The 22,331-nt window shown below is 44.5% G+C and overlaps 1 protein-coding gene across 4 annotated transcripts in view; it reads right to left on the bottom strand.

The window, feature by feature from the left end:
- Positions 1-18,826, bottom strand: part of KIAA1217 (KIAA1217 ortholog) — a 321,560-nt gene extending 302,734 nt beyond the window's left edge. For all 4 annotated transcript variants that reach the window (XM_065870849.1, XM_065870852.1, XM_065870851.1 and 1 more), the window contains exons 1-2: positions 18,757-18,826; positions 8,983-9,266 (exon numbers count right to left, since the gene is read on the bottom strand). In XM_065870849.1, coding sequence (XP_065726921.1) covers positions 8,983-9,266; positions 18,757-18,826 — 354 coding nt within the window. The remainder of the gene's footprint in view (positions 1-8,982; positions 9,267-18,756) is intronic.
- Positions 18,827-22,331: the final 3,505 nt, after the last annotated feature.

The following is a 22,331-nucleotide window of genomic DNA, read 5'->3' as shown; positions in this document are numbered from 1 at the left end:
ACTATAACTTATAAGCTTTTCATTTGTTTATTTATTTATTTACAAAACATGTATAATTGTATAAAACCTATCCCCCTACAATGTTAGCCTTTTACCAGATCCCAAGCCCTCCACTACGTCTATGGTCTTAGTGTATCTTTAGTTCCCATTAGCCTTCCTTTCCAGGCTTTGCTGATACATTGATCCATGAATATCAATGCATATTTGTGAATTTTGAACACTTCACATATCTGGGTTGATCAGGGTTAAGACAAATGGGATAGACAAAAATGTGATTAATTTGGAGCTTTTCATACATGACAGAGGGACTACATCTATCCCCAAGGTATAAACTAATAGTGTGAAATCCATGGCATGAGGCGTGATCCACTGTGATGGAAGTTCTGCTATGACACAATTAAATCCATCAAAAATAAGTCTAAAGATGTCATTACATGGGGATTAAGAGAGACAAACCATTATGGATAAAAATAGCTACGAGGATATACTGTACAACACAGGGAATATAACCAATATTTTATAATAACTATAAATGGAGTATAACCTTTAAAAATTGTGACTCACTATCTTGTACACCTGTAACATATAATACTGTACATTGGGACTTCCCTGGCAGTCCAGTGGTTAGGACTCCATGTTTCCACTGCAGGGGGCACAGGTTGGATCCCTGATCAGGGAACTAAGATTCCGAAAGCCATGCAGTGTGGCCAAAAAATATATATAGGGGACTTCCCCGGTGGCGCAGTGGTTAAGAATCCGCCTGCCAATGCAGGGGACACAGGTTCAATCCCTGGTGTGGGAAGATCCCACATGCCGTGGAGCAACTGGGCCCGTGCGCCACAACTACTGAGCCCGCACTCTAGAGCCCGCGAGCCACAACTACTGAAGCCCACACGCCTAGAGCCCGTGCTCCGCAACAAGAGAAGCCACCACAATGAGAAGCCCATGCACTGCAATGAAGAGTAGCCCCCACTCGCTGCAACTAGAGAAAGCCCGTGTGCAGCAACGAAGACCCAATGCAGCCAAAAATAAATAAATAAAATAAATAAATGTATTAAAAAAACCCAAAAAACAAATATATATATATATAGTACATCAACTATACTTGAATGAAAAAAGGTGCCATTACATGCAGATGTAAATACATGTTAATATATTTATATTACATATAAATGTGATTGATCCTAGCGTACAGATAGGCATCAAGTGTTATGTACAACAAAGTAGATAAAACCATTCATTACATTTGGGAAAGCTAATATAAGGAAATGGGGGTGGGGGGAGGATTTCTTTCTTAAACTAAATTCCACAGCCAAAATCTGCATAAACCAAATATCCCTGTAGGTGCTAGAACCAAGATGCCGTGGTGAAGGGAAGTGACAGATGCCACTTCTGGGCCAACATATTTAAGAGTCTGTGCAGAACCATTGGCTCTCTCTTTCCCTGTCACGGTGACTTGGAGTCCATGTGTTAAGATGGCATCACCACACCATGGATATATAGCCTGAATCACAAAGTCACTGCAAGGACAGCTTCTCTGGAGAGGTGTGCAAATAACTGACTTTGTGTCCATGAGAATAAAACGTCCTTGTGTCATATCACAAAAAACCTACAGGGTCTACTTGTTATGCAGCATAATCAAGACCATCCTGATTAACACGTCAGTTGTGAGGTATACCTCTCCTCTTGGCTCCTTTCTCTTTATAACTCCCATTTGAATGGGGCCAGCCAGCTACTGAAAGCTGGCATGCAAGGGGGAGAAGCCAGCAGAGGTAACCTGCACCATCGTCTGTGATTTGTGACATCAAACGCCTTCCCCACAATAATATATTACTTGCTTTGCCCTAAAATCGTGTTACCCTCATTCTTCGTCTGGGAGGCACACAGCACAGCCCTTGAAATCACAGGCTCTCTGCGACTGGCAGTATTTTGATCTGGTAACACTGCCTCCTCTCATCTATGAACTTGGCTTTTCATCCAGAAAGCTTCCTCTACTGAAGGTAAGGTCAAGATCATATAAATTGTTGGTAGAACACTTTCCTTTTTAAAAACTATTTCACTTTCTACATTCTGTGTATACTTCACAGAAACATTCCATAGATCCTTATAATTTCCTTGTTTTTTGCAAGACGGAGGTTTTTTGGGGGTTTTTTTCCCCCTCTTTCTTTCCATTGTTGATACCCTTGATTGTTCTCAGTGAGTTACTAAGGAACAGGAGTAAGAATGCCTTCATTCTACCACCTGGAAATGGTGCTCGCTTCTTTTTTTTTTTTTTTTTTTTTCCTGCAGTACACGGGCCTCTCACTGTTGTGGCCTCTCCCGTTGTGGAGCACAGGCTCCGGACGCGCAGGCTCAGCGGCCATGGCTCACGGGCCCAGCCGCTCCGCGGCATGTGAGATCCTCCCGGACCGGGGCACGAACCCGTGTCCCCTGCATCGGCAGGCGGACTCTAAACCACTGCACCCCAACAGTGCTCATTTCTTAATACCTGCTCTTCTGATTCAAATGCAGTTAAGACTTCTCTTGTCTTCTGTCTTTAACCGTGTGATTTTCATGATTCTTGACAAAATCAGTTATATACCATCTGAAAAGGAGATGTCAGTCAAAGGAATGGATGTTTATTTTTTAACTGATGTAGAGTTGATTTACAATATTGTGTTAGTATCTGGTGTACAGCAAAGTGATTCAGTTATATATATATGTTTTTTCAGATTATTTTCCATTATAGGTTATTACAATATATTGAATATAGTTCCCCGTGCTATACAGTAAATCCTTGTTGCTTATCTATTTTACGTACAGTAGCTTGTATCTGTTAATTCCATACTCCTAACTTATCCCTCCTCTCCTCCCTTTCTCCTTTGGAAAACAAGTTTGTTTTCTATGTCTGTAAGTCTGTTTCTGTTTTGTATATAGATTCATTTGTATTACTTTTTAGAGTCCACATATAAGTGATATCACATGACATTTGCCTTTCTCTCTCTGACTTACTTCACTTAGTATGATAATCTCTAGGTCCATCCATATTGCTGCAGATGGCATTATTTTATTCTTCTTTATGGCTGAGTAATATTCCATTGCATATATATATACCACATCTTAAACCAACTGACTGTTGATGGCCACTCTGGTTGTTTCCATGCCTTAGCTATTGTAAACAGTGCTGCTATGAACATTGGGGTGCATTTATCTTTTCAAATTAGAGCTTTTGTCTTTTCCTATGTATGCCCAGGAGTCGGATTGCTAGATCATATGGTAGCTCTATTTTCAGTTTTTTAAGGAAACTCCATACTGTCTTCCATAGTGGAGGAAGGGATAACGTTGAGCTTGAACTTGAAACTCTAGTTCCAAGTTCCACAGTACAGCTCTTCACTAATGGATAAAGTTCTTTAGAGGCTGTTTCAAAGACTAGCATGAACTAGAACTTGAGATGGTTCTGAGTAAACAGACTGATAGATATCTTCCTTATCTTCACGTCCATAGTTGGCAGCATAATTACATGCAAGCTCCAGATATGCTGGACTACATACAGTAGACAGTGGAAGCGGTGCCCAACTCACCAGGCACTGAGAAAACAGCTCTAGTGTCATTTCCACATGGACACACAAGAGAGACACTAGGGAGACCTGAGGAGCGCTCAGAGACAGCAACAGGTCGGACAAAATGCCTCCTGGACTTATGGACCCCATTTCAGATACCGTCATTGTTCATGTGCTTATCTCCTTATTTTAACCCTCCACAATGTTCACGTTAAAGGAAAATAACCTTTATAGCTCTCTCACTCTTTGTACTAAATGGAAGAACACATTAGACTTTTAAGTTAAAATGTACAGTGGTCCCTGGGAGCCATGGGGGATTGGATCCAGTACCCTCTTCGGATACCAAAATCCAAAGATGCTCAAGTCCCTTACACAAAATGGCATAGTATTAGCATATAGCCTATGTACGTCCTCCCATATACTATAAATCATCTGGGTCACATAATACCTAATACAATAGAATGTTATATAAATAGTTGTAAGTATAATGCAAAGGCTATAGAAGTAGTTGCCAGAGCTCAGCAAATTCAAGTTTTGCTTTTTGGAACTTTCTAGAATTTTTCTTTCCCAATATTTTCTATCTGTGCTTGGTTGAATCCAAGGATGTGAAACCCGCAGATATGGAGGTCCGACTGTGTTCCTCTTTCCTCCAAAGATTTGACCACAGTAGACACAAGAATACACATAAACTAATACTCTGTAGAATACTATATATCTAGTTAGTTAAATAGAAATTCTGTGTGTAACTAGGAATAAGGACTGAATAAGGACTGAAAAATTATTGAGACTAGGAGTGGACAGCTGGCTTCTGTAGGAGAGAGGCCAGTTGGACATCTGTTTCTTCACTAGAAAAGACATAAAAGAAGAGCACTTCCAAACTGTAGAGTGACACAGTGACGATGACCGAGAGAGATGGCTGAACTACAGACCTTTCTGAACTCAGAGCTATTTCAAAAAAGTAACTTTCTGTCAAGGCAAAATATATACTGGAATCTATTTTCTATGGTTATCTCATATGCTCGGGAATTGAATAAGATTTCTCTTTTTAAAGAAATGGCAATGGAATAAATGTCTCTATTGCCTGACCCACTGTGAGCCACATAATTTGTTATCAAAACTTTAGAAAAATGAAAGGCAGAGGAAGCAAACACCAAGGTCAATAACAAACGGAGAGACCACAGACTTGGGAAATTCAGACCCTGGCTGACCTGTTGGCTTCTTGACTTGAGGGAAATTGTTTGGCCTTCCTTAGCTTCTTAGCCTCAGTCCCTTCTGACTGACCAAACTGTCATCAATCTCTTTACCCCTGGATTCCCCACCGCTATCTGTACCAAACAAATGGTACCTGTCACATTCTAATTGTATTAGAAATATTCACTTATTCATTTGTTCATTCAACAAAAATTAATCATGCCTAATTTCGGTTGTGTGCTCCCATAAATGCTGACTTTACAAAGGTGATTCAGACAAAGTTCTTGCTCCAAAAGCATATTTTAGATGGGAGAAGAAACAAGTAAAAGCACAATAAAGGCATGATTAGATGCTACGATACAGGTACTGCAAGATGCTATGACCAGCTCAGCAGGTGTGACATTTAGGCTGGATCTGGAAAGATTAGTCTCTGCATGTGAATGCCTCATTTCTTTTACTGACTTGAAGGCAGGGGCCATGTCTCTTTGTCTGTATTTCTCACAATGCCTTTTCCATGGTAGGTGCCAAATAAATATATATGGGATGAATAAGTGAAAGAAATCCAAATTGGAAGCTTTTAATGAAGGAAAAATACAAGCGAATTTCAGAAATGTAACAAAATTGTGCTCTGACAATGGGAAAAATTAACTTCAGGTACTCAAATATGTGTTGATAAAAAAGTGAAATGACTTTAAACACTAATTTGAAAATAAGAGCCTCCGAGGCTCTTCTTTTGGACATCACAAATCAGAATACTGTAATGCTAAGAGCTGCCACTGAAACAGGAAGAGAATCCATCATTTTCTTTCTCAATACTCTGTGATATAGGTATTATCTTCCCTTGACAAATGAGGTAACTGAAACAGAAAGATTAAGTCATTAGCTCCAAATCATGCAACGAGCATATGGTGGAGACTGGATTCCAACCCAGTCCTGCCGGACCCCAGAGCCAAGCCTTTTCGCTGCCAGATAATGCAGCTTCACAGCCTGACGGCCTCACAGGAGTCTGCTGGGGAGTCAATAAAGATTCTGTCTACTATTATGCAGATAAGCTCTATCCGGCAATACTGTCACCTGCATTTTTTAAAGATAGTAGAAGAGAGTAAAGGAAACCTTTGTGCTTTTCAATAATTTAGACAGAAGAAAATTCTTGACTGACTTATTTTCAAAGTCTCCAGTATAAGTTTTCAACCAGGAATCTTCCAAGTGTTTGAATTCATATCTCAAAACAAGGCGTGCTCTGATTCTCCTGATGTTTGATACCAAGGAATTAGAGCCTGGATTCCCTCAGCACCAAGATATTTCACGTATAGTACTGGATACAGCATTTTCGTCACGTTATCCTTGACTTCTCTCACTGGCACTCTTCTCACTAAGGCCACTTTTCTGGGAAGCAACCAAGAAAACAGCCACCAGAAGAGTCTGTGGTGTTTAGAAACTCCCTATCTGGAAAGTGCATCAGACTTGTGATATTTGCATTCCTCCTTACGGCCGGTCACGTGATCTTCCGGTAAAGGAAGCCTGGAATAATCCATTGTCAGAAGGTCAGGGAGGAGCAAAGCGTGTTGTGGAGAAGAGGACAGGAAAGAGGAAATGGGCGGTAGGAGAAAAAGAATGAAAAAGACAGAAGGTGAAGTGCTGCCTATAGGAATTTCCTAAGTCGTCACCTAAGCTTATCTCTAATGTTTACAATGCTGATTAAGGTTCCTTTGCAACACAGCAGCAGAAGGAAAAACGTACACACAGACCCACGCATCACAACCTTTCCCCTTTTGGATAGTCAGCTTGGAATTCATCTCAAATTACCCAAGGAAGGGGCAGCTGACCAGCCGTGGCCAGACTACATTATGGCGGAGATGCAAGTGACAGGAGATCGGAGCTTGAGGCCACTCAGCCACATTCATTACTGTCTTTTGACACCATCGCCCTTTACAACCTTCAGGTTATTTTTAGGCTCCCCATATAGTAACTTTATCCAAAGCCATCATCATCATGGTAGTAGCAACAATTATGACATCACAAATAATAACAGTTACAGCAACTGAAAAAAATTTTAAATGGAAAATTTACCACTTTTGACAGATTAATTTCTATATTTCTCTGCAAAATAATACATTTTAACTTCAAAAATATACATTTGCCTTCCTCACTCAACACAAATCAACTCTCTAGCCTCCTTCACCCAGATCGCTGTCCCTATAGCCTCTTTCTCTCTATCTCTTTCTCTCTCTCTCTCTCTCTCTCTCTCACACACACACACACACACACACACACACACACACACACGTCCCTTACACCTCATACACAGACCATACTATCTGCTCTATACGCAATGATTTTCAACTAATAGAACAGTGGAATAAACAAGGATTTAGACTTAACTGGATTCAAATTCCAACTTTTCTTTAGCAAATTGTATAACTGTAACTGTCCTGAGTTTCCTCAATCTGAAGAGCACTGGATAAAGCATGATGCCTCATATATTATGACACAGAGAGAGGGACAAACTCCATTAATTAAATGGAGAGTGTCCAACTATCAATAGAAAATAGAGGTATTTTTGTTATATGTCAACTATATCTCAATAAAACTGGGATGGGGAGATAAATTTAAAAAATAAATAGAAATAAAAGAAAATAGGGGTATTTTCTATATATGCTTGAAATGAAGATGGCCATCCTTTTCTTATTTACTGAAGAATTAATCTGCTCATCTCAAGTACATCAACCCGGATTCATCTTTTGTTTCTCTTCTTCTGGGCCTACTGCCTCTTGGGAATGTGAACTTTTCAACATACAGTTCATGAGGCATATTACACATTTTTAGGGACTCTGATGAAGATTTCATAGAAGAGAAGCTTCCATTTAAAGGGGCACAGGAGATTGAGGATAAAGTATAGATTTAAATTACTCAGGCTGGTGCCAATCTCCATTTCCACAGACGATCAAAAGCCGAGTTAGACATCGCTTTTGTAACTAACTGGCGAGAGAGCAGACTTAAAACACAGAGCTTGTCTCTCTACCTGTCTCTCTACTAATTTCGATGAGTGTCGAAATCAATAAGAGCCTGCCCTTGTCCCGACCAGTCCTATGGCTAAGTGTGCTCTGCTTCCGTTACCATGGTCTCCATCCGCAGATGGAGACGCCTATCTGTGAGGGGTACAGAGGAGGGTGGCCCCCCCATCTCCTGTAACCCCAAACCCACGCTGTCTGCTAACAAGTAACTATACACACAGCCAAGAAACAAAAGCATCCCGAGTCCCAGTCGGGTGGTATCTGTATGGTTGTCAAGATAACCTGAGAAAACACGTAGCTGATGACAGCAGAAAGCCAAGCGTGCAAAAGGAAAACATCTCCGATTAGAAAAGAGAAGAGAGCAGAAAACAAAACCCTAATGTCAGCTTTTTAAGGAAAAGGGGTTTATCACAAGTCTACCCCTTTGCATGCTCTGTTTTAGCCTGAAAAATCTATGTACATATGTATGCATGTATTCATTCATTCACTGTGCCCAGCACTCAGTGCTATCGGGGTACACATTAGTTGGTCCCGTGCTTTACTCAGTCAAGTGATACCCGTGCATCGCCTGCACTTTACATGTATTTGTGGTTGAAGCTGGGACGCTCTTTTAGGGGAACCGCATATCCTCCGGGTCTCTCTTCTCTCACCTCCGGTTCTCTGACTGTTGCCAATAAAAAGGGCTAAGCCGTCAGGTCAAACCCATCTGCCTCCTTCCCATAACCCCCCAAAGAGATCTGGGACAACGCAACAGTGGGCACAATCCACTCAACTATTTGTTTCCCCTTTAAACTGAAGGTCTTTACTTTCCCTCATGTTCATTAAAGAATGAGCTTTGCACGGGGAGGGGGAATCAGATGAAGGTGGTCAAAAGGTACACACTTCCAGTCATAAAATAAATAAGTTCTCGGGATGTAAAGTAAACATGATAAATGTCATAACACTGTTGTGGGTTATATATGAAAGCTGTTTAGAGAGTAAACCCTAAGAGTTCTCATCACAAGGAAGAAAATTGTTTTTCTATTTCTTTCATTTTGTATCTAAATGAGATGATAGATGTTCACTCAATGTTCTGTGATAATCATTTCGTGATGAATGTAAGTCAGATCATTGTGCTGTATACTTTAAATGTACAGTGCCACAGACCAATTATATCTCAATAAAAGTGGAAGAAGAAGAAGAAACAAAAAAAAAAAAGAATGAGCTCTGCAGAGTGAAATGGCATCATATATTTGTACCTGGTCTCTCAGCCTCTCTTGGTGGCCCATGATGGCTGTGGCATGATGGGGGTATTTCTGCTTTAGATGTTCTAGGAAAGCTTCTCTCTTACGATCCATCTCTGATGTTTGCATTCCCAGTATTTCTTTGGAACTTCGAGGTCCACCTAGAGTGTGTCTCCTTGGGATGTTTCGGGAAGATTTGGAAGCTGAAACGCGACTGTTTCCATTAGAAAGGCGTTCCTTGGTTCTGCGACATTCTGCATCTTCTAAGGATGCTACCTGCGAATTGCTCTTTCCTTGTTCTGAAAAACAAAAAAGATAGAGCTCACAATTAATGATTTCACACTAGAAATCTCATCTACAGAGCACCAAGAGCATTTGGAGCAGCTGTTAAAACATGAATGCAACTTAGCACACTTGTGCGTGCGTGTGTGTGTGTGTGTGTGTGTGTGTGTGGCAAGAAGGGGAGCAAATCAACAATCGAAAGAAATATGCAAAACTGCACTTTAGAAATCAAGATGTTGCAGCAAAAACTCTACAATTTCTGACTCTTTCCCTGAGGTTATTCAAAACGAGAACCCCTGGTCGGACTAGTTTGCAGTCAATTTGGGTTAACCCTTCACCTTCATCTGTAATTACAGAAAAGTTAACTTCCGTGATTCTGATTATTTCTTTATTTTTAAACACAGTTTCACCCTGGTAACAGGATTTTTTATATTTTTATAATCTGAAGGTGGTTTCTGAAACATCTGTTTTATCTCCAAGACCAAAAATAGCCGTTATAATCATGGACACGTGAACCACTTGAAAATTCAATTTCTCCCTGTTATCACAAACCAAGCAAGCCGAAGAATATTATTACAGGTAATAATCGAGGGGATGTAAAGGCTTAGACACGTTTTACTTGAAACAGACTTTATCTGAAATACTCAATGAAAAGGGAAGAGAGATGGTGCATTTTGAAGGTCCTGACCCAGACACCTGGCCTCTGAGCTGGCCAGGTAGGAACAAGTGATTCCTACTTAGAACTGAGCAACTGAGGCCGGCAATGACCATGCATAGCGAATCTCCACTCATTCTCAATGGATGGCAAATGGAGTGTCAGGTTTGAATATTCCAGTTAACTGAGAAGAGGAGTTACTTCCTTTTTTTTTTAATGAATTTATTTATTTTTTATTTATTTATTTTTGGCTGTGTTGGGTCTTCATTGCTGCGTGTGGTCTTTCTGTAGTTGCGGCGAGTGGGGGCTACTCTTCGTTGCAGTGCGCAGGCTTTTCATTGCAGTGGCTTCTCTTGTTGCGGAGCACAGGCTCTAGGCATGCGGGCTTCAGTAGTTGTGGCACATGGGCTCAGTCGCTGTGGCTCACAGGCTCTAGAGTGCAGGCTCAGTAGTTGTGGCGCATGGGCCTAGTTGCTCCGCGGCACATGGGATCTTCCTGGACCAGGGCTCAAACCCATGTTCCCTACAATGGCAGGCGGATTCTTAACCACTGCGCCACCAGGGAAGTCTCAGGAGTTACTTCTTAAAAAAAAAACACCAAAACAAAACAGAACAAAATACAGAATAGGAAGAGAGAGTAATAAGCATTCTGAAGTACTTGAGAAGCTTGCAAGTTCTCTTCATGGAGAGCAGCTCATATACAGTAACACAGACGCAGGCAGAGTAAGGTATCCTCGTCCACTGAATTCCCTGGAAAAGCACAGGGCTGGGTCTCAGGAGTCCTGCCTTTAATCCTAGACTCAGGACAAAGGATGGGACCTCTCTCAGCCTCACTGTCTTCATTAATAAAATAAGCATGGTTGAACTGGTATTAGATATGCAAATTTAAATACTCTCTATTTGTTAATTTTTAAATTATTTTTTGGCTGTGCCACACCACGCAGCATGTGGGATCCCAGGTCCCCGAGCAGGGACTGAACTCGCGCCCCCTGCCTTTGAAGCACGGGGTCTTAACCACTGGACTGCCAAGGAAGTCCCATTTTTTAAATTTTTTATTATAAATATACTCTAAATTATTTTTAAAAAATAAGTTTCCAATTTAAGAGTGTATTTGCTAATTATCTTTAAAAATTAAGTACAGAAAATACACCCAATATTTAAGAGTTTTAGGATAGAGTCTCAGAGAACTAAATCTTGACACCAGTGATATAAACCAACACGTGTCCAGAGTTTACACGTAAACTAGCTCCTCCAGAGGCAATGACACCAATACAGTTTCCCTCTTCTTTACCTAGAAATGCTCGTGTCTAGAACTGTAGGTACCACAGCCTTGCTTAGGCACAGAAAATACTGTCATCTCTGGCTCTTTGTCCTGCTCCAGTTTTTCACCCCTAGATGTGTGTTCTGGGAATAATTCTTCTCGTTTACCCTTCACTTCTCATTACGTGGCTAATTACAGCATCTCCATCAGATACTGATGAGGAAAGGGAAGGGAAAAAAGCCCAATTAGTTCATTCTCCTTTTCATTAGTTTCAGCAGTACGTTTAGAAGGGGGAGAAGACAGAACTATTGGATTAAAAGACATTGAAAAAAACAAATAAATAAAAAGGCTCTGGGACTCAGTATGAAACCAGGGAGGCTCAAATCACTCCTGAAATAATGGAATTGAAATCTGGAAGAATGGGTGGAAACGGTTCCCTTTTTCTTCAAATGATGAGAAGAAGAGTCTTCCATTGAAAATCACCTTGAACATGGGAGCACCTCAAGTTACGCAATGATTGAGTGAAGTATTTTTTCAACAGGGGAGGGGATGGCGGTAGGAATTACACAGAAGCCCTGAGTACTAGGCCCTGCTCCACTGCCAACTCTACATGTGGTTTTAGCCAAGCCGTCTGGTGTCTGTCTGTCTTGATTTCCTACCTACAAAATGGAGAGTGCGATAACATTACCTGTGCTACTGATACTGCAGGATCAATAAGAAAATGGTGAGAAGAGAACGCGACTGTTTATTATGAGCTTTCGTGCACGTGTTTCTTTGGAATTTCCCTTAGCACCCAGCCCGTGCTAATCATTAGTAAGCATCCAATAAAGACCTTTGGGTTGGAAAAAAAAAAAAAGATACTGGGAGATTAACTATAATTCCATTCACTTAGTTTACCTTCTCATTATATGGGCTCACGTGATGGCTACCTTATTTGTGGTTTCTTCTCTAACGACCCAGAGGTAATAGGATCTACGGGATAAAGCCAGGTGCAGAAAATGCCGTATCTCAGGTTGGTAAATACGTGGGCAATCTGAAGAGGTTCAGCCTTATCTTTTTGAGTGAGTGTGTGCATGTGAGTTTTGTATTAGCCAAAATTGTTATATATGTGATATAACACAGCTGACTTCCAAATGGATTTTTACGATTACTTCTTTTTTTTGACCGTACCGCACGGCTTGTGGGATCTTAGTTCCCCAACCAGGGATTGAACCTGTGCCCCCTGCATTGGAAGCACGGAGTCCTAACCACTGGACCACCAGGTAATGCCCTTGATTACTTTTGACATCATGAAAATAATATATTTGAAAAGTCATCCAGGACAGCTAGATTAATTAGCAGGATGGAATCGCTGGGAAGGTGATTTCTTCACCTGGACATAACACACAAGTATCCACATACACCCATAAGGATAAACACTCCTGTTCTTCAACTACCAACAAGGGCAGAAAGTTCCATTCGGCCTCGCTTTGCCACACAGACTCACAAGAACCATTCTGTTTCATCTCAGGATCCTCAGAAGGGGTCGAAACTGCCAGAACAGCAATGCCTTGGAGACTGAAAAGAGTTTTGCACGTTCTTTGAGATAAATTGGGAAAGGAGTGGGGAGGGGCAGAGCTGGAGTTCAGAGTCCATCTGTCAACATTCACTTTTGAGCAGCCCCCAACTCTGCGACCCTCCAAGCCCCACCCTTCCTAACACTGCCCACTAAGAAGGTCACGTCAATCTTAGGTCACTTCTCCATTTTTTCTGTCGTGTGGATTCTTCTAAAATGTCTCCAGGTGCTTACGGAGGTTTAAGGCGAGGTGGAGGGCAGCAGCGAACGGCACCAGTGCACTGCCCCTGGCAGACACCTAACTGCCCTGGGCGCCCACTCCCTCCCCGGCCTCACCTGCCTGCCCCTCACTTAGCTCTGGGCCCCATCTGCTCACGGGTCCCCACCAGGCCCCTGCTCCACTTTCACGGCACCCATAACAACCCAACGCTGTTCCCACACGAAGCCTCCCGGTCACTGGAGCCTCTCCCACCATGAGACTCAGTTCTTGGAAGCCACTGACTCCCATGCCCGAGGGAGAGGAGACTGCTCTCCCATTCCGGTCATCTGGGGAGAATGGGATCTTTCAGCCGAGGAGGAAGCAAACAAAGGGGAGCAGCAGATGATGTGTAGTCGCAATTCCACAGCGCGGAGTCAGAGATCTCAAGTCCCACCAATTCCTCACCATCCACATGGACACGCTGTCCCAGGCGTGCAAACAGAAACACAGTGCTAACCCTTGCCTGGAGGGCACTTTGGTGCTAACATTTAAGTCTGGGTGTGTCGAGCTGTTTGCTATTCTGGGAATCGGGGTCAAACAAATAATGAAGCTGGAGCCTGGAGACAAGGCTTCCAGTTTTCCCTCCCTACCCCTCCCCAGCCCAGAGCCATCCCTCCGGCGGCTCGTTTCCAGCTGGGAGCTTCCAGGGGAGAATGGCCCCTCCAACCTTTCCCAAGCAGGAGTGGGTGGGGATCAAGAGAGCAGAAGTGCCAGAGAGACTCTTCTGAGTTTCAAAGGGCATCCTGGCTGGGATGGAGACTTCTGGAAAGGAAAAGTAGAAAGTGGGGACACGGGGAGGGGCAGGTATGTACCAGGTATGCCGGGGAGGCAGAGGATTACGGAGGATGGGTCATCCAAAGGTACACACCCACACAGCAAATCATCCTGCAGGCGGGGGGCCGCGGGAGCTGCCGAGACTGGCTTCTTGGCCCCCTCTTGGGTTGCCTGGGCTGGGTCGGCTGACCTGCAGAATGGGATCCGGACCTGGCATCATTTAGGCATCCCACGCCTGCCTGCTACCCGAGAGCCAGGAACAGGGCTGTTGGCTTTCCTGACATTGTATTCCTGGGTCAGATTAGGCAGCAACTGGCCTCCTAGGGAAGGAGTCCCCCACTGCTTCCTAGTGGCTGCTGGTCAGCTGTCTCTAAGGTGTCGCTTTTTCAATTGTGCCGGGATGCTCTCTTGCATCGGAACATCGCGGGGAGTTGCAGCTTTGACTCGCTGTACAATCCACCTGGATCTACCGTGGCAGCAGCCACATTTTGTCTGTCCGTGTATTCAAACCATAACATCCTCCTGTGCACACGGAAGAAAAGTGCATTTTCCAGTCCCCTTCATCTAGCTGGGGTCTTGTTCTAATCCCGGGCAATGCAATGTGGGTAGAAGTGATGTGGGCCACCTGTAGTCCTGGCCCCTGACCTCCTGAATAATCTTCCGTGCCCTTTCTCTTTCCCCTTTGGCCGGTTAAATGCAAAAGCTCCAGCAGAAGCCTCCCAGAGCCTGGGGAATGGCGTCATAACTAGACAGAAGGAACCTAGGCCCCGGGGTGGTCTGGAGGTAAACCACCCAGCAGTTCCACTCGGCCAAGAATGTCCACATTCCAACGCGTTCAAAAAAATTAACCTTGATTATGCTAGGCCACAGACATTACGGCAATCAGGTTATCTGACTCCTATGTATCGCATATTCTGTTGGGGGCCCACAGGATTCCTCAGTTTGCCAGCTCTCTTGTTAATATCATAAAGATCACCACCAGAGACAAATTGGCACAGAAATTACAGCTGAAACCAGATCATTATGTACATTGCTCTAAAAACCTGACAAAATTTAAAAAAAGAGGTTTCTGGAAGAGATTTTAGACAAAATAGCAACAGCCCCTCCCCTACCCAGGAAAGCATTCTTGTCTCAAAGGTTGATTTGCTGATTAATTGATTGATTCATTTTTTCGCAAATATTTATTGAGTGACTGCTCCAAACGCTGAAAGGAGTTAGGAAGTGTAGTGAAATGGCGATCTAGAGAGACTTAATTCCCTTCCCTCAAAGAGGATCCACATTATAATTAGGGAGACAGACAACGAACAGATAATGTGTATATAAATGTCACATAGTGATAAGTGCTCTGAAGAGTAAAGCAGGATAAGAGACAGAAACCAATGGGGCAATTTTAGAGGAGACCGGAGCAGAGACCAAAATGTCTGGGACTCCCCGAGCTTGCATTCTGTGGGGCTGCCAATACTATTCTTTTTTCCGGCTTCATTGAGATATAATTGACATATAACCTTGTCTGAGTTTGAGGTGTACAATGTATTGAATTGATACACTTATATATTGTGAAATGATTACCACCACAGTAAATACTGGTATCTTACACGGGAGAATCAGGGGTGGCAGAGGTAAGCAGGTGCTGACTGCACTTCACTCGCACAGGGTCTTCACCCAAGACCTTTGGGGCCAGAGCAAAAGCAGTCGCCTCAGGGCTGCTGTGGGTGGACAGGCATCCCCAGGAACCCCCAGGACCCCTCTGAGGAGTCCAGGGCCTTCAAAAGAAGCGTGATACGGTTCGATTCAAATTCAACCGCTAATTACTAAGCACCTCTGTGCACTTACTTGCAAGTACCCTTTCACACTGTTATTACTCACTAGCTGACAATTTAGCCCTGGGAGCCTCATTTATAAGAGCTATTCTCGAGGTGACCATATGCGCCCAGTTTGCCAAACAGTTCTGGGTTACAACTGTCGTCCCAGCGAAATTATTTATAGCATTCCCCCCTTTCACTCTCAAAACTGTCTCAGTTTGAACAAGTTACATGATCACCCAAGGGATCCTTATCTATTGTAGATTGATAAACTCAAAGCCCTGGGGTGGTATAATTAGCCTTCTGTTCAGCGCGAATTTCTTGATCGCTGTCTCATGCCTGGTGCTCAGTTAGGTGCTGGGGATGTGAAGACAAAGAAGGTATGTTCTCTGCCCCCGAACACCACACTGCCACCGGCATTACAATGCCAAATGCGATCAAGTGTGCAAGGATAGGAGTGGGCGTGTGGTATCTCGGGTGATGCCGGTATCAGAGGCCTGGCCTCCCTGCGTGGGCCTCTCGCGCATCAAAGAACTGGAGATGAGGCCACACTCCTTCACAGCACCATTTTCACCCAGGACTCAACCGGATCTTAGAAATCTAACTGGGATTCTTAGCTCCCTTTCACAGTCTCTCCAGCCACCCCTTCCAGCCTCCCTGACCTCTAAATGCTGGTGTGCCCTGGGGCGCATCTCTGGGACCTTTCCTTCTGCACACGGACCCAATCCTAGCCCATCTTTCACAATCCCCGGTCCCCTCTCCTCAATTCCAGCCATGAATATCCAAATCGCAATCAACATCATCTCCACTTGGATGCCTGATAAGCCTCTCGATCCTACCATATCCAAAAGATTTTCTGCTCTCCACCCACTTCCAAGCCACTAAACACCCTCTCAGCTACTCCTCTCAAACACTTTCCCATTTAGGTAAATGGCAACTCCCCAAAGGCGCAGACCAAAATTTTTGAACTCATCTCTGACTCCTCTGTCTCTCGTACCCCCCCATATCCAATACTTTGGCAAATTTGGTTTCATCCTCAATACTCTACTACCCTACCCGCTGGCCCAAGCGAGGGCCTGGTTTACTGTGGAAGCCTCCCAACTGGGCTCCCTGCCCTCCCCCACTCCCACTGGGGTGATTCTCAGTACAGCACCCAGGATCTACCCTTTATGAGACCACTCAGACCTGCCAGCAGCTCCCACCTCCCTTGAAACAGATGCCCAAGTCCTTACTACCCTCTCACAGGCCCTACCTGATATGGCCTAGAATTATCTCTTAACCTCTTTTCTTCCCGTCCTTTCCCCACTCTGTTCTTTGAAAATGCTCTTCCTTCTTTCGGATGTTTGTTCAAATATCACAGCAGTGACGTTCTCCCTAATGACCTTACTCTGGGTTCACCCCCTGCCCCCTCCCCACACTCAATCCTCCCTTTCCCTGCCTTATTTTTCCCCACGGCCTTATTTCCACCTAACAGAGTTACTAGCTAAAATAAAAGATGCCCAGTTAAATTTGAATTTCAGATAAATAACGAATAATTTTTAGCATAAGTATGTCCTGAATATTGCATGGGATATACTTATACTAAAAAATTATTTGCCGTTTATCTGAAATTCAAATTTAACTAAGCATTCTGTATTTTTCTTTGCCAAATCTGGTAACCCTGCCACCTAATATGCCATCATCTCTTTTCCTTATTTGTTCATTGTCTAGCTCCACCACTCCCCTTCCCCCCAAACTTGGCCCTCAGAATAAAAATTCAATGAAGGCAAGTGTTTTTAGTCTATTTTGGTCATTGCTGGATCCCCAGCAGCTAAAACAGTAACTCCCAAGTAACAGATGCTCAATATTCATTGAATGAATGAAGAAAGAAAGTGATCACACTCAGTCTGACAGTCTCCAGCCTCTGAAATATCTTCGAATTGCTACGGTTGTTTGAAAGTCGTTTCTTAAATCGGTCCCACTCTTGTTGCCCCTCTAGATTCTGAGTATTTTTATTTCAACAGAAGCCCAGAGGTTGAATTCCTGCTGTAGGATCATGTCTATCAAAATGGGGAGAGAAAGGGAGGCGAGGGAGCCCCACTGAGGAGAGCGTGGTGCTTTGGAAGCACAAACACAGCCGGCTAGTTGATGGCTATGCGACTGGGATTCTCCAGGATTTACTGGTCTTAAGGTTTCCTGCATTTCACTGGTGGGTGGGTGGGAGTGTGTGTGTGTCTATCTCTTCTAATTGCATTTTCTTCTGTCTGGCTTAGTTTTGCATTTTCGGTGCGGATGAGTCACTCGTTACTTCCATTTTGCCTTTTTAAAAAACACACACCTTTCCCCCTGTGCAGTTGCTTCTCCCACGCACATCACAGCAGCCCGGCAAACACCGTTACTAACTGGCCCCCGGATGAACCTGGGGTAGGCTGGGGGCTGGGGGCTTCTCGATTGTTTGGTGTCTGAACATGCTTCCTGTATGATACTGCAGGGTAGGCTCTGGAATCACAGACGTCAGACACTGCACAGCAGAGGAGTCCTTTCTCCACTGCAACCCAACCCCACTGCAAAATTTCTTTGGAACAACATAGGCTTCTGGAAATTCCCTACGGAAAAGACAAGTCTATTATAAACACAAAGGGAAACTGCTCGGAGAAAATTATCTAACAGCTCCCAACTTTTGAATGAAAGCATACAGAAAATTCACCGAGTTTTCCATCTCTCCCCGCACTTGGACAAGTGCTCCCCTGCTGTTCCGATCTGGAAAAGAAAACAGCCCAAACTCTGCGGTTTAACTCTCAGATACGACAAAACTTGCATCCAACGTGCCTTTGCCTCATGGAATCCCCCAACCAATGAATGGAAGTGTTGCCGTCCCAGAGAGAGCTTTCCAGAAAGAGCTCCTCTCTCCCACGGCTGGAGCAGTGAGGATGAAAAGCTGCTTTTAGCGATAGGTTTGTCATTGCCTAGAGATCTAGCACGTACTGACGGCTTACGGGGCTACAAACGTGACATCACCCCGCCACTTCTTTTGCTGCTTAAGCAAATCCTTCCAGAGATAAAGTCCAGCTCACAGCTCTCCACTCAGTTTGGGAAACGCACCACCCCAAGAAATACGCCTTTTCTGTGCCAGGCGCCCGGTCTGCAGTTCTAAAAAGCAGCCGCCAGCGGCGAGGGACACGCGGAACCGTAACTCCATCTTTGAATGAGCCTGTTACTTACCCTGCATCTGTCTGCTGTCTGCTGAGTAAGGAAGGCACGGCTCACATTTCTGGCTTTCATTTTCTTCCATTGTCCCTGCCTACGGCCCAGGCCCTTCGCTGGTCTTTAAACTTCAGAGCGCAGTTCTGAAAAAGCTCCCAGAAAGCGCCTGGAAGGGGGCCCGGGGGTGGGGAGGAGGGAACGGTGCGAAACCCCACCCCAAACTACTCTCCACTCCGGTACAAAGTCTCTCTCGCCGGGGAAAACTGCATTCCAGCGCCGGGCCTCCGGCGTCCCCCCGCGCGCGCGTCCCCGCGTCCGTCCGTCTGTCCGCCCGCCCGCGGGCCGGGCCCCCGAGGAACGCGGGCTGTGCCCAGGCCAGCCCCGCGCCGCGCGCTCCCGTAGGCCCCAACAGGTGATGCGCTCTCCTGCCCGGGACCCGCACGGCCTGTGGCCCCTGCCACCAACTGCGGCGACTCCGCAGCCTAGGAAGGAAAACATTTCCCAGGATCGCCGGCAGGAGCCTTTGCTGGAAGCCGCTTCTCCCGTCTCTTTAATCTCAGACACAGAATCAGCCTTCCCAATAGGCTGATATCCAGAGAAATAAACAGCCGACTGCGGAACGTCCCAAATTTCAGTGAAATCCCATTTTAAAAGGACAGTGAGAAAGACAGGGTATATGCTGAAGGTTCTTGAGTAAACACTTTCCGACACCGACTGTTTAGAACTTGATTAACAGACACAAAGAGGCAGCTGACTTTTCACGCAATCAACTTCAATCTCTTCAGCTGGACTTATAAAAGTCTGTACTCCTTTCCCTACACTTTCTCGACTCTTCTTCCTCTCCCCAACACACACACACACACACACACGTTGATCACAAATCTGAAAAGCAAACTAGTAAAATCAACCTTTTGAATCTCTCCAGTTAATGACTTTAAAATATTTGAATGGATTCAATGCTTTTCTTTGGAAGGAACAGGGTTACATCCAACTTACTCATTCTCCCTTTAAACTACCTACAAATATTTATTTTGTTCTTTACCCAGTCCTTGAAACACTGGCAAATTTCCCAGAAAGTGAAAAGAGGAGGCACAGTGTCCACAAAAAAAACAACAACAACAAAACGGGGAAATAATCTGAGCAATGTGGGTGCTGCTGTTTCAGATACGGACAAGTAACACACTCACTGGGAGGGAGAGCGTGATATCTGTAGGAGCCCCATCATTTTGGGGGGTGGGGAACACGGTGGTTAGGCCGCTGCCCATACCTTGAGCCAGTTTACAGTTCATTCAGGCAAGGTTTTAGATTAATTTAGATGAAGCCTGTGTGCAGAACAATGGCTGGCCTATGCTCCTGATTCTGACCTTGAGTCACCCGTGTGCTTTGGCAGCGTGGGGGACATATTTTGGCCACTTAGGAGAAGAAAGATTCGGAAGGCTGTAAAGGACAAAGAAAAGTCATCCTGCCAGGGAAGTGAGCTCAACTCACATCAGGAAGGGAAGAAGAGACCCCTCAACTCCTAGAAGAATTTTTCTTGAAACCCAAGAAGTGGTAGATCATCCACAAAGTTAAAGCCAAGCCTGGTAGCAGGAAGGCGGGCAATTGGGTTTGAAGGCGCAGGTAACTCAAGGACGCCGTGACTTTGCAACAGAAGGACCTGGTAATCTTGCTTTAAGGAGGAGCTAATCTTACACAGTTTCTGTACTGGTAGCCTGCGGCAAAAGCCAGTCGCATCTCCTTTCAACCTGACTATTTCCTTGGGTACAAAGTGCTTATGAAGGAGGAATCTGTGTTCAGGCCCCCAGGTCCAGATTATCCGGATCCTTGTATAGATGTTGGGTATTTGTCTTCAGATGATTCATGCCAGAAAGGATGGGGGCAGGGCAGACGGAGAGAGCGGGCAGCACCAGGTCATCAGCCTAAACCAGACGTCCCTAGGCTTTGGGCTCTGACACCAACCTGACTGGATGCGGTGTGCGAAGAGCCTGCTTCTGGTAGTTTCCACCTGTCACCTGACACAGTACAGAGGCACAGGAAAGTGCGGGGTCCCAGGATGAAGGAGGTAGCAAGGCACCTCCAAGGGCAGTGCTCAGCAAGCAACAGCACCCCGCCCTACCTGGGGCCCTTCCAGACTAGCTCAATCCAGGAAGAAAAGATCCATTTTGAGATGCAGATTTTGCCTGCCTGGGGCTGTTTGGAAAGTGTGAGAGCAGACGAGCTCCTCTTGATGACGCCCGGGTAAGCAAGATGGGGGCAGCTCTCCCAAGCGTCCTGAACTCTGCTTAGTTTCCTGGCAGCCCAAGGAACCCCCTTGGGGGACCACGTGTCTTAGCTGATCGAACCCTCCCCTCCCCCAAAGCAAAGCAGACTGCTGCCTCTGTAGACATTCCTCGAAGCAGAATTCTCTGGGAAATGCACAAAAGAAAAAGGCATTAGCAGTGAAGATCATTAACATAAATCGTTAAGGACCATGAAATTTAGACATATTTACAGTAAAACATGTTCTCCTGAAGTCAAACTTTCTGACCACAATATGGGGAAAAGCTTCTTCTCTACTCATTACTGGCCCTTTGTTCCTCCTCCTTGAGCACAGGAACTGGCAACACTTTGAGAGGCTCTGTGTTAATGCCATGGCACTATTCTATACATCTCTCCCCAAAACACACAGCCCTTTACTAAGAACTTTTCGCTGATTGTCAGTTTCTCTGACAGGGGTCTCTGGAAAACAGTAACCGTATTCTACAATCTACATTAGCTTAGTAACTCATATCTTCATGAAACACACTATTATTGTCATTGCCGTTACTGTGGAGATGTTCTTTCTGGAAGAAACACTATTTGAACTTCATGTATACAAGGCTTTTCAGTTTAATTTAATTTCTGGATTTAAAAATTGCTAGGACAAACCAATCTGCCTACCGCCAGACTTTGAAATTTGCTGTGAAAGGCGTAAGGAAAGCGGGAAGAACTTGACATGTGATTTTCCCGCAGTCAGAGAACTACAAGAGGTTAGCAGCAGGCTACATTTTCAACTCCATTTCAGTTAACTAGGAAGGGTGCAAGACGATTTCTTGGTTAATGGCTCCATATGTTGGCCATTCGTGACTCAAAATGAGCTAAGACACAGAGACGTGTCATTTAGAAGGAAAGATGGGACTTCCCTGGCAGTCCAGTGTTTAAAGCTCCACGCTTCCAACGCAGGGGACGCGGGTTTGATCCCTGGTTGGGGAACTAAGATCCCACATACTGTGTGGTGTGGCCAAAAAAAAAAAAAAAAAAAATCATATCATCTGAATAAGGACAATTTAAAAATAAATAAAAGGAAAGACAACTGATGAGATAAAAGAGTGATGTAAGGGCAAACGGTGATTTTGCACTCAGAGCAAACCTGTGGCTGGACTGGGCCATTACTGGTTGTGATAATAGAACTTCAACAGGCATTGCCATGCTGGGCATTAATCACAAAAATCATAAACTGTTGTGTATGACTTCTCGGCAGGCCTATTTAATTACAGGGCTGAGGAAAGCATGTCAACTGCCTTTGTGTAAGTTTTTCAAGAGAGAAATCATGGCTAGAATCAAGCATTTGTGGA

This window comes from Phocoena phocoena, chromosome 2 (genome assembly GCF_963924675.1).
Source record: "Phocoena phocoena chromosome 2, mPhoPho1.1, whole genome shotgun sequence".
In the NCBI taxonomy this organism is placed as follows: Eukaryota; Metazoa; Chordata; class Mammalia; order Artiodactyla; family Phocoenidae; genus Phocoena; species Phocoena phocoena.
The sequence above is the reverse complement of the archived record's forward strand: the minus strand, read 5'-3'. Positions and strand labels throughout refer to the sequence as shown.